Below are 11,699 nucleotides of genomic sequence, written 5' to 3'. Positions count from 1 at the left end.
CCCTATTCGTTTGACATTATTAAATTCGACGAAGGTCAAAATATATCAAACTTGAGTGCAGCCTTTTAGAATACGCCTATTCACTACAGATTATCGTTACTTGTTGAAGGGAAAATAGTACACATATTTTCCGTGTCGCAACGGTGAAAATAGATTCATTTCATTTGTTAATAATAGCATCGGTTTCCGATTCTGAACGGATAAAATGTAATAACGCAATCTCCAGTCAAAATAACAAAACCGATTGACCAGTACATGGATAATAATGGAGATGTATTTTAATGTAAAATGTATTCAGCTCGTATCCATTTCGTGACGTCACTTCCTTCATCAAAATGCCGGCCGAAAATTTAGAAGAGCAGGGTTTACCTAAAAACCCAAATTTAGAGCTAGCACAGTTAAAGTTTTTGTTGGGATCGGATAAACATAAACATGATAAGAGTATACAGAACAAATTGCTCGAAGCTATCAAGACAGATAGTGAGTTGATCATATTTTGCACCTTCAATTTTGATGTGTCATGTTCATGGTGCGCACATTATGAAGACTGAAAGAGATTGTACCATAAAATCGTGGGAGCTTTATTGTCCTTTATATATATTTTGAAATGGACATCACGTCTTTATAAATGATTCTTCTACGAGTGTCTGATAGAGTCTGGTTCAGCAAAGTAATTTTTTATCCTAAGCAATATAAAACGTAGTTTGTAAGAACGCCGATTGAAAACAAGTTACGAATTTATGAAACTTGAAAAAATATCGCTTTTATTATTATAAGCCTGGGTAAACCCAATAAGTTTGATTAGTTATACAATTATTGTCATTGTATTATCATGATGATAGTAAACTTCTGAAAGGTAATTTGACTTGTAGTTTCATTTGTAAAGGCATGTTATATTTTATGTTTTACAAAGAACTGTATCATCTGCTTAATGTATTCTGGCAATCTATTTTTGAAGCCTGTTTACATAGTCAACATATTTACCAGCTATTTGCATTAATAGTATTTCTGTTGTTCAGATATGGCCCCATACTATGAAGAGGTTTGTAAGGAGTTGGGATGGAGCCTAGACAGCAAGCTCCTTCAACAAATGAAGGCAGCCAATACCGACAAACTGAAGAAGCTGGATGAGGCTATTGAAGATGCAGAAAAGAATCTTGGCGAGACAGAGATCCGTGACTTTATGCTGGAGAAGGCTGAATACTTAAGCAAAATTGGAGATAAGGTAGTCAATAGTTAACAGATGTTTTTTAAGAAAGATTTGTGTTCACATTTATTGAACTATTATTACCAGTTTTTGTATTACCAAGGTTATTTTAAGGTTCCTGTGACAGCAATAATAGAAACCAGTATTCATGATCACAGTCAATCTGTTTATGCCATAGCTATTAATAATAATATTTTAGTGCGAACCATTCTTCAACCAGGACTTGCAAAGTTTTGTAAAGGCAGTGAATTTTGAAGCCATTGTTGACACTGCTGGTCAATACATATGTTATTGTTACAACTATGTTTATTTGTCCCCTACGTTTGTGCTGTCAACGATTTTATGTCTAACTTGTATAACAGGTTAATGGAGGCAAATTTTAAACATGTTCAAAGTATATCATGCAAGAAGTTTTCGCATGTTTAGTGATGTGTTGTAAGATAATGCTAGCCCAAGTAGATATGTCAGCCCATGTTCATTATTGATGATGTTATTGCAAAACATTGTACATTACTTTTTAGAGAGCAATACACAGTGATACAGATGTTATCATTATACAATGTTATATGGGTAGGCGTATCCTCATGATCATGTGTCATATTATCAGGTGCAAATTTACCCTTACTCTACAACCAAGCAGTATGTTGTACCTGTGTTGTTACAGCTAGTTTGTACGTTACAGGATGAATGTCTATCCCAATTCCGCAAGACGTATGAGAAGACAGTGACACTAGGCTACAGACTGGATATTGTATTTCATCTCATTAGACTAGGGTTGTTCTACATGGACCACGATATCATCACAAAGAATCTGGAAAAAGCACAAAGGTGATCCTTGATTTTGTTTTCACATTAGATTTTGTGATAAACCTGAATGTGTTCCATCAGAATTTATGAGACCATTTACGTGGTCTAGTGGATAGATTGTCACCAAGAGTGGAAGGTTGTCAGTTCGATCCCCAGCCTTGTCATAACAAAAAATGATAAAGATTGTACTTGTTGTTACCCTGCCTAGTGCTTGGCATTAAGGGGATACAAGGACTGGTCTTAAAATCAGATCTAAGTTCTCACTGCCGCTAAACAAAGATCTGAGGACATCCCATTACGGGTCACATCAGACCGACCTTGTCCAAACTTTGACTGACCAATGGAATGACCAATCAGAAGGCAGCTTTCCCGTGCTTTACGGCACTAATTTCAAATTGGCGACTACGCTTCGAAACATATTTTGACAAATTCTCGATTAAAAATTTGAAACCTGAAGAAAAGAACATTCTGGAATTACTAATAGATGGTTTAGATTGTATGGATTCAGTCGTTAAACCCGTAACTATCGTTCGGAATACTCCCGTGTTAGTTTTTGAGGATGCATGATTAGAAATCACATTCCGACTATCACTTTTATGATCTGGTAAGCGAAGCTCTGATTGGTCGGATGAAAGGGCGTTCTGACTTGACCCCTACTGGGATGTCCTCAGATCTTTGTTTAGCGATAGCGAGAACTAAGATTTGATTTTAATGAGATTAAAACCACACACCTCCTTAATACATGTTTATCACTAATTTAGAACAACATTCCAAAATATTAATATCCCACATGAGATTATGAGGCAGAATTAGGTTCTTAGCAGGCATGATTTTCAAACAAAAATACCAGTTATGAAATGGAGGATTGTGAGGTAACAGAACATTCACACACATGTACACCAATTATGAAATGGAGGATTGTGTGGTAACCATGGTAACAGAACATTCACACACATGTACAACAATTATGAAATGGAGGATTGTGTGGTAACCATGGTAACAGGACATTCACACACATGTACATGATGTACCATGAGCACATTAATGATTTTCCAATAAAGTTGGATATTTTACAGGATGTCTGGTCCAGACTAGATTATTAGCTCGCTGCCCTGATATTAACATATTTATTGCCTTTGGTACAATCATAAGTAATCAGTATGTTTTGTAGTTGTGTCAGCATGCATGGTGAGGTTCTTTGTCAAGTGATTAGAATATTCTTTTACAATGTTTATAGTTCACTATATTGTATGATACCATAGGCTATGTCATTCTTACTACAGTCCCTTCTTTCTCTGAAAGATTTATTTTTCTTCTTATGTCAGATATTGAGTTAAAGCATCTAACGCTTTAATGTTGAATGTGACAACTTCAACATTGTTCAAAGTATTGTGCATAAACATTGTCTGTTGTCTCAGTTTGATAGATGAAGGGGGTGACTGGGATCGCCGCAATCGGCTCAAGGTGTATCGTGGTATCTACAACATGTCAATCAGGGACTTCAAGAATGCAGCCAACTTGTTCCTGGATACAATAGCAACCTTCACGTCCTATGAGTTGATGGACTACCACATGTTTGTAACCTACACAGTCTTCTGCAGCATGATTGCTTTGGAGAGACCTGACCTCAGGGAGAAGGTACAAGATACTACCAATCTCATTAAAATCAGATCTAAGTTCTAGCTGTCGCTAAACAAAGATCTGAGGACATCCCATTACGGGTCACGTCAGAACGTTTTGCGAACTTTGACTGACCACTGAAATGACAAACAATAAGTCAACATTAGCCAATTAGAAAGCAGCTTTCTAGAGTTGTACGGCACTCATTTCAACATGGCGACTTCTATTTCAGACTACGCTTGAAAAATATACTGACACAGTTCTCGATTAAAATTTTGAAAACTGAACAAACAAACATTCCGCAATGTCTAATATATGGCTGAGGTTGTATGGCAGTGCTTCCCACGTACTGTGCAACGCCTCCTCCGTTCAGATGTTTATCCCACAGAAGCGAGAGACAGACGATAATTTAGACGGAATCAGTCGTACGGGCCGTAACTGTCTTTGGGAATACCCCATGTTAACGTTTTCGAGGTTGCATGATTAGAAAACACATTCCAACTGTCACTTTCATGATCTGGTAAGCAACGCTTTGAAAGGTCGTTCTGACATGACCCATAATGGGATGTCCTCAGATCTTTGTTTGGCGATAGCGAGAACTAAGATCTGATTTCAATGAGATTGAGATACTACTATTATGACAACTCCTTGCCTTCATAACTGGCATTCAGTAGTTGTATACTTCGTGATATTAATTTGATCCTGAATGCTTAAGGATGAACAGGGGCGGTAGTCTGAGGCACCGCTATTAGCTGTCCAGTTGCATCCAATGGGCTCGCCAAAAACCTGTGATCGTGGGTTCGTACCAAATTATGTTTACAGGTTTGTCAGCACCTTACACATGCTCGTGGCTTTCACTAAAGTGGTAAACGTCCAAGACTTGCATCACTTCTGCTTTCTCCCACATCAAGCTGACACATCGTCATGTGACTAAAATACTTTTCAAAGTGGCGTTACACCCAACTCACACATTAAGAAAGAACATTTGGTTACCCTAATATCATTGTGATGCAGAGAATGAAGTGTTTATGTTTGATTCATAGTTAATTGATGGAGGGAAAATGTTATTGAATATGATGAGATGATTGGACTTTTGATGTTTAAACTTAAGTGGGGAATGAGGGTCCTTAAGTTTGTTTATAGTATTTAAATTTTGGGAGCACCTGAAATCTTTAACTTTGAACATTAGGGTTATGACAAGTACCCCTTGATTTCATGCTTGGTTTCGAACTCGGTTTAATGAATAATTTCACTGTCAGAAAATATTATTGTCAGGGTATTTTCATGATTGAAGGGGAATTGTTTTTGATGGGACATTCCCTTCACCACTCTCCTACCCAGAGTTCCATGCGTCCGGCAGCCAGCTAGTATAGTACTAGTATAGTATATGTGACGATTCATCACATCTTTCACAGTCCATTCAAGACATAGCATGTGCTTTTCATCCGTTTCATTTTTGACAAGCTTTCACATTGTGATAAACAAATGTCGAAGAATGGTTACGGTTCATTTAGAAAGTATCCTAAAACGTGAAAATCTACTTGCTTTTGCGTAGTTATCGTTTGTTAACATTGGTTGTACGGCTCCACGTGCTGTCATCGAAGCCCTACGGCGAGCTATGTATAAATATATATTGTCATGCAACTCACTGTCGCAGTTGCGGTAGTATATTTATATAATTATGTAAAACAATATGTAAAGCATATACCAAATACTTGCATCAGTCCGTTCTATACTGATTTCTGAAAAAGCGTGTTTGTTTACAAACAAGAGAAAAGTCCAGTCACGTGATATGCAAATTTGCCTGTGGCAGTGGTGTTATGCTGAGTCACCACTGCGACGGAGTGTGTCCCTTCACGATTCTGGATAGAATTGATCCCAAGTAGCCTATGCTTGCCATAAGAAGCAACTAAAACAGATTTGGTGGTCAGGCTTAGCTACTTGGTTAATTGGCAATCATTGTAACTGTACTGGATGAGAGGTCGTTTGTGATATCAGCCAATGGTTTGTGTGGACAAGACTTGGATCATTTACAGGCCACCTTCTTATCACTGAATAATAACACAATACTCACTTACTCACTGATTGGGATAACTCGGTTATGATTAATGGATAACTGATATTGATAACATTTAAACTGAAGTTCTAAGCTACCTCAGCACTACTTGATAACAACACATTAAAGTTTGCATGTTTCTGTGGAAATTAAACTGAAGCTACTTCTTCTGCAGGTTGTTAAAGGATCTGAGATTTTAGAAGTTCTCCACAGTCTGCCCGACATCAGATCGTACCTCTTCTCCCTCTACGACTGCCATTATGGAGATTTTTTCAGGGCTTTGGGTAAGGTTCAGCTCATGTTATGCATGATGGTTTACTCACAACTCACGTCTTGTTAATTGTGAGTGATAGTGAGTGAATAATCTTTGTAGCCGCATCAGCAATGTGTCGTCTATCCATGGCTGTTCTTGTTATGCATGATGGTTTACTCACGTCTTGTTAATTGTGAGTGATAGTGAGTGAATAATCTTTGTAGCCGCATCAGCAATGTGTCGTCTATCCATGGCTGTTCTTGTTATGCATGATGGTTTACTCACAACTCACGTCTTGTTAATTGTGAGTGATAGTGAGTGAATAATCTTTGTAGCCGCATCAGCAATGTGTCGTCTATCCATGGCTGTTCTTGTTATGCATGATGGTTTACTCACAACTCACGTCTTGTTAATTGTGAGTGATAGTGAGTGAATAATCTTTGTAGCCGCATCAGCAATGTGTCGTCTATCCATGGCTGTTCTTGTTATGCATGATGGTTTACTCACGTCTTGTTAATTGTGAGTGATAGTGAGTGAATAATCTTTGTAGCCGCATCAGCAATGTGTCGTCTATCCATGGCTGTTCTTGTTATGCATGATGGTTTACTCACAACTCACGTCTTGTTAATTGTGAGTGATAATGAGTGAATAATCTTTGTAGCCGCATCAGCAATGTGTCGTCTATCCATGGCTGTTCTTGTTATGCATGATGGTTTACTCACAACCCACGTCTTGTTAATTGTGAGTGATAGTGAGTGAATAATCTTTGTAGCCGCATCAGCAATGTGTCGTCTATCCATGGCTGTTCTTGTTATGCATGATGGTTTACTCACGTCTTGTTAATTGTGAGTGATAGTGAGTGAATAATCTTTGTAGCCGCATCAGCAATGTGTCGTCTATCCATGGCTGTTCTTGTTATGCATGATGGTTTACTCACAACTCACGTCTTGTTAATTGTGAGTGATAATGAGTGAATAATCTTTGTAGCCGCATCAGCAATGTGTCGTCTATCCATGGCTGTTCTTGTTATGCATGATGGTTTACTCACGTCTTGTTAATTGTGAGTGATAGTGAGTGAATAATCTTTGTAGCCGCATCAGCAATGTGTCGTCTATCCATGGCTGTTCTTGTTATGCATGATGGTTTACTCACAACTCACGTCTTGTTAATTGTGAGTGATAGTGAGTGAATAATCTTTGTAGCCGCATCAGCAATGTGTCGTCAATCCATGGCTGTTCTTGTTAATTTTGTTGAATGATATCCTGCCTGTTTCAATATTCTGATGCCAGTTTGTAAACCCACTTAAAAACCCTGCCTTACAAACAATGGGGAATGTCTGTATGAATACAAAGGGACATTATTGTGTATTATGTTAATCCTGATTATCCGATTATTTTGCTGGAAAACGGTCCCATTGTGATTAATTGTTTCACTATACATGGCTGATCTAGGTACATGTATTGTTAAAAGCAGAACTTTCATGTCACAGTAGGCTGTCTTTATTCAGCAGTTTGTATCTAAATGAGGATACTTTGTGGCAATACAGCACAGTGTATCAATGTGTAGGACCACTTGCCATTTTTCTTCATGCACAGCAGTACTCTAGAACTATTAACATGTCACCTGGTTATAAGGGCTTATATTGTCACACACTGAAACTTGCCAAGTGAGATAATCTGTATTATTTTCATGATAATCATATTGTATGGTAAAGATAACTACCCAGAAGTATACCCAATGATATTTCCAGCCTAGTCGGCAAGGGAGGAAACTGGACTTTCATAGTCAGGTAACTCCCTTGCCTCAGGAAGATGTCTCACACTCACTCACTCACCCTCTTACTCACTCGCCCACTCACACTCTCTCACGGGGGCGGTCGGGTAGCCTAGTGGTTAAAGCGTTCGCTCGTCACGCCGAAGACCCGGGTTCGATTCCCGTCATGGGTACAATGTGTGAAGCCCATTTGTGGTGTCCCCCGCCGTGATATTGCTGGAATATTGCTAAAAGCGGCGTAAAACCATACTCACTCACTCACTCACACTCTCTCACTCACCCTTTCTCAAAACATCAGGCCATAATAACAATGTATTTGGATATTTTCAGCTGCTGTTGAAGAAATCATGAAGAGTGACCGGTACCTGTGTCCCCACTTCCGCTACTACGTGAGAGAGATGAGGATCATGGCCTATGCTCAGCTCCTTGAGTCGTACCGCAGTCTCACTCTAGACTACATGGCTGATGCTTTCGGGGTCACAGTAGACTTCATGGACAGGTACACATGTTTGGATATATAGTCTTGTCATCGTGGTCATGAAGTGTATAGCGGTCTGCAATTTCAGTTCTGAAGCCCAAATCTACTAAATAAAGCACAAGTTTTTTAGGGATTACCAAATTCTTTATGCAACTGAGGCAGCAATCCAGTGTAAATTCTAACACCTTTAACAAGCAGGTGATAAAGCATGTGACCATGTTCATACAGGTGTTTAGAATCTACACTGAAACATCCTCTCAACTGCAATAAAGAAGTTGCTAGTCCATAAGAACTTGGCCTTGTTCAACGCGCCAAAAAACTTCTAAATTCCCCTCGAAGAAGTCATGTAAATGTTGGTTTGGTCTGGTGTGCCAAGCTAATAATAGTACATACAGAAATAGACACAGCCACTAGTCTGTTAGGTCTGAGACCAGACAATGTAAATATGGGGACAAGTTTTCTCAGAAACTGCATGCTTATCTAATAAGATAAGATAGATTCTCGTCAAGACTGAGTTTGAAAATTGTTACCGTTAATTATTGTTTTACAGAGTTATGGCCCTTATTCCTTGCTTTTCAACTTAGTGCATATTGTGTGAAATGGGGGCAAGTTTTCTCAGAAACTACCAAAGTTACTTGAATGAAAAGTTTGCATACTTATCTACGAGATACCAGTCAAGACTGATTTCGAAAATTGGTCCTGTAAGTTATGTTTTTACAGAATTATGGCCCTTGATCCATATTATGTAACTTAGTGCATAGCGCGTGCAATGGGGACAAGTTTTCTCAGAAACTACTGAAGTTGGTTTAGAGATACTTATCAAGACTGAGTTATGTTTATACAGAGAAGGGGCCCTATGTGTGTATTAATTTTCTGATGACATAAGCGGCCTTAGTGCCTATCTCTTCTTAAGGCTTTACAAAACTCTTTGTTATAGTTTATATTCACTGCTATATGAGCAAACAAGATTCTAAATCTAATGTGCCCCATTGCGGCAGATAGTGATAATGCTGTTTTCTTGTTATGGAAAGAAATCATAACAAAAATTTATCTGTTATGAGGCCAGTAGTAAAGTCTGATGGATGAAGGGAAATTATGCTTTCTGGTTTTCATATGGTTTATCTATCAGATCATATCATGTATACCATGTATACAGAGGTAGAAACTAACATTTTTAGTCCACTAGTCCTTATAATGATAACATATAGCAAAACCCTTAAAAATGGCAAGTTTCTTCTAGTCCTTATGATACCTTAACTATTGGACAGTTTGGCAAGGACTACAGGACTAGTGCCAATTTCTAATGCTGGTATATTGTCAAGACATGAATGTTCTGTGTAGAGAGTAAAGTAATCACACATTTTGAAAACACGATCTATGAGCCCTGATCTTGCCTACCTATTGACACTCCTTTTGGAATAGAATTCCTGTTTGAAATAAGTCTTCATTGTATTTCTTGAATAAAAATTCCTCTTAATTTGTAGGGGTGTAGTTAATCTTTTAGTTGCATGAAGTGATGTCTGTGTCAGCTAGTCTGTAATTGTGGTGATTGTGTTGACAGGGAGTTGGCACGCTTCATAGCAGCCGGACGTCTTCACTGTAAGATTGACAAAGTAGGAGGGATTGTTGAGACCAACAGGCCAGACAGTAAAAACTGGCAGTACCAGGTAAGAAATTCCTCTTACTTCATACATAACAATTTGTGACTTCTCTGTACCTCATGCAATGTATGTGGATTATACATCAGTGTAAACTTACATCAAATTAAAATGGTTTGAGGTTTTCTTGTGACATGTCAGCAAGTTGTGCTGTTGCTTGTCAAAACAAGGTTACTTCTTGTTTATCAGCTTGTGATGGCAGTGCATAGTTGCTTCCCTTGGGCTCTGCCAGGAACCTTTGATTGTAGGTGCAAATCCAGGTTCGCCTTGCTTAGGTTTCTTGGTTTGAAAGCACTACCTGTGCTTGTGGGTTTCATCAAAGTGGTAACTGTCTTTGACCTGCATCACTTCGGGTTTTCCTCCCACATCAAGCTGACATGCCGTGATATAACTGGATTACTGTTAAAAGTAAACTGTAAACAAAACAACTCAATCACTCGCTTCCTTTTCTGATTGACATGATTGAAAAGGCTGCCGTTACATCCCTTGGTCAATCAGTATATCAGTGTGTATTTAAATTCACGAATATCTTAACATTTGTTAATTTCTAACACGCCAAGAGGTTTTGTCTACAGGACAGCCTATTTCCTTTACTGTCAAACACTGGTTTTCCAGACCAAAAAATCGATTAAGTACAGGCTTTGATGTGTCAGTAATATTGCTGGCGATGTGTTGGATGAATTTCATTCACTCACTCACTCATTTCAGGCAACCATCAAGCAAGGCGACATCCTGTTGAACAGAGTCCAGAAGCTGAGTCGAGTGATCAACATCTAGTGCTTGGATCAAGTTACTTGTACATAAGTCAACATCATCACACCGTCATATTTATAATCATGAATACACTCCGTGCTTACTTCATGTCAGTATGTCGAAATGTATGCATTCTTTGTTTCAAGGTGTATTAAAGGCATCTCACAGTCAATTCTGTAAATGTTTTATTTCTTTTATTTTTAAGAAACAAGGAGCATTTGGGGGGGGGGGCGGGGGGGGGGGTGTTGTTGTTCATTCTTGTGCACCTGTAATATGAGAGCTGGTAAAAATGTTCTAAGCCTGACTAACTTTCAACTGTGGGCCATAACCAAGGTGACTAAGTCAATATAGTACATTGTTTGAGTAGTTCATTGCAAGTGTATTTGGTCAGTTGAGGCCGTTTGTATATTAGTGACAGCCACTTGAAGGTGACAGGTCCAAATGGACACAGAAATGGAACAGAGCTGTACCGAGCAGCCATCAAGTTCTTTACTTCAGAGAAAAGCTGTCATGAATGGGTTTTTTCAGGGTGGCTTCAGAAAACTTCTTCCTTACTGGAATTGAAAAGCTTCACTATTGATATGAGAAGCTTATTGAAACGCAGGAGATTATGTTGAAATATAACACTTTCACAATTGTTGGGCTCAGAACAGTTTGACCAGCCCTCGTATTCAAAAGAAGTTAAGGACCGCCCAATTCTTCCATATTACTATAGTTAACATGTCGTGTAACTTCTTTTGAGTAGTATATGTAATCTTGCTGAATGAGCTCATGATGACTACCTGTGATACCTTAATCCAGCCAAAGGCATGAATGGTGACTTTTATCCCCTCTCCAGGATTACTGTGAACACCCAGCATCTCCTTTGCCAGATATGTTGCAGTTATCTTAAAGACTATCCAAGAAGAATCTATTCCCAGTATCCCCTGCTCCTGAGAGCTGACTAAATAGGGCCGCCTCTGTGGTCTCGTGGAAAGAGCGTCTGTCCAGACAGTGGAAGGTCGGTGGCTCGATCCCCAGTTGCGTCATATCAAAAGACATTAAAAGACTGTCCGGCTCGGAGCCCTTACATTGTGTCTGAGTTGGGTTCTATG

The 11,699-nt window shown here is 38.8% G+C and overlaps 1 protein-coding gene across 1 annotated transcript; it reads left to right on the top strand.

The window, feature by feature from the left end:
- Positions 1-309: 309 nt before the first annotated feature.
- Positions 310-10,777, top strand: LOC124134699 (26S proteasome non-ATPase regulatory subunit 6-like). Its single transcript, XM_046499724.2, has 8 exons — positions 310-480; positions 1,020-1,225; positions 1,890-2,035; positions 3,433-3,652; positions 5,866-5,974; positions 8,047-8,215; positions 9,756-9,861; positions 10,561-10,777. The coding sequence occupies exons 1-8, from the start codon at positions 336-338 to the stop codon at positions 10,627-10,629; spliced, it is 1,170 nt and encodes a 389-aa protein (XP_046355680.1). The 5' UTR covers positions 310-335; the 3' UTR covers positions 10,630-10,777.
- Positions 10,778-11,699: the final 922 nt, after the last annotated feature.

Source organism: Haliotis rufescens, unplaced genomic scaffold (genome assembly GCF_023055435.1).
Source record: "Haliotis rufescens isolate VD_foot unplaced genomic scaffold, xgHalRufe1.0.p SCAF_16, whole genome shotgun sequence".
Taxonomy (NCBI): domain Eukaryota; kingdom Metazoa; phylum Mollusca; class Gastropoda; order Lepetellida; family Haliotidae; genus Haliotis; species Haliotis rufescens.
The sequence above is the reverse complement of the archived record's forward strand: the minus strand, read 5'-3'. Positions and strand labels throughout refer to the sequence as shown.

Excerpts from the sequence above, each read along its gene's own strand:
- LOC124134699 (XM_046499724.2), top strand. The coding sequence starts at position 336 with ATGCCGGCCGAAAATTTAGAAGAGCAGGGTTTACCTAAAAACCCAAAT. Across the intron at positions 1,226-1,889 it reads TAAGCAAAATTGGAGATAAG|GATGAATGTCTATCCCAATT; the intron begins GTAGTCAATAGT and ends TGTACGTTACAG. Across the intron at positions 2,036-3,432 it reads AATCTGGAAAAAGCACAAAG|TTTGATAGATGAAGGGGGTG; the intron begins GTGATCCTTGAT and ends CTGTTGTCTCAG.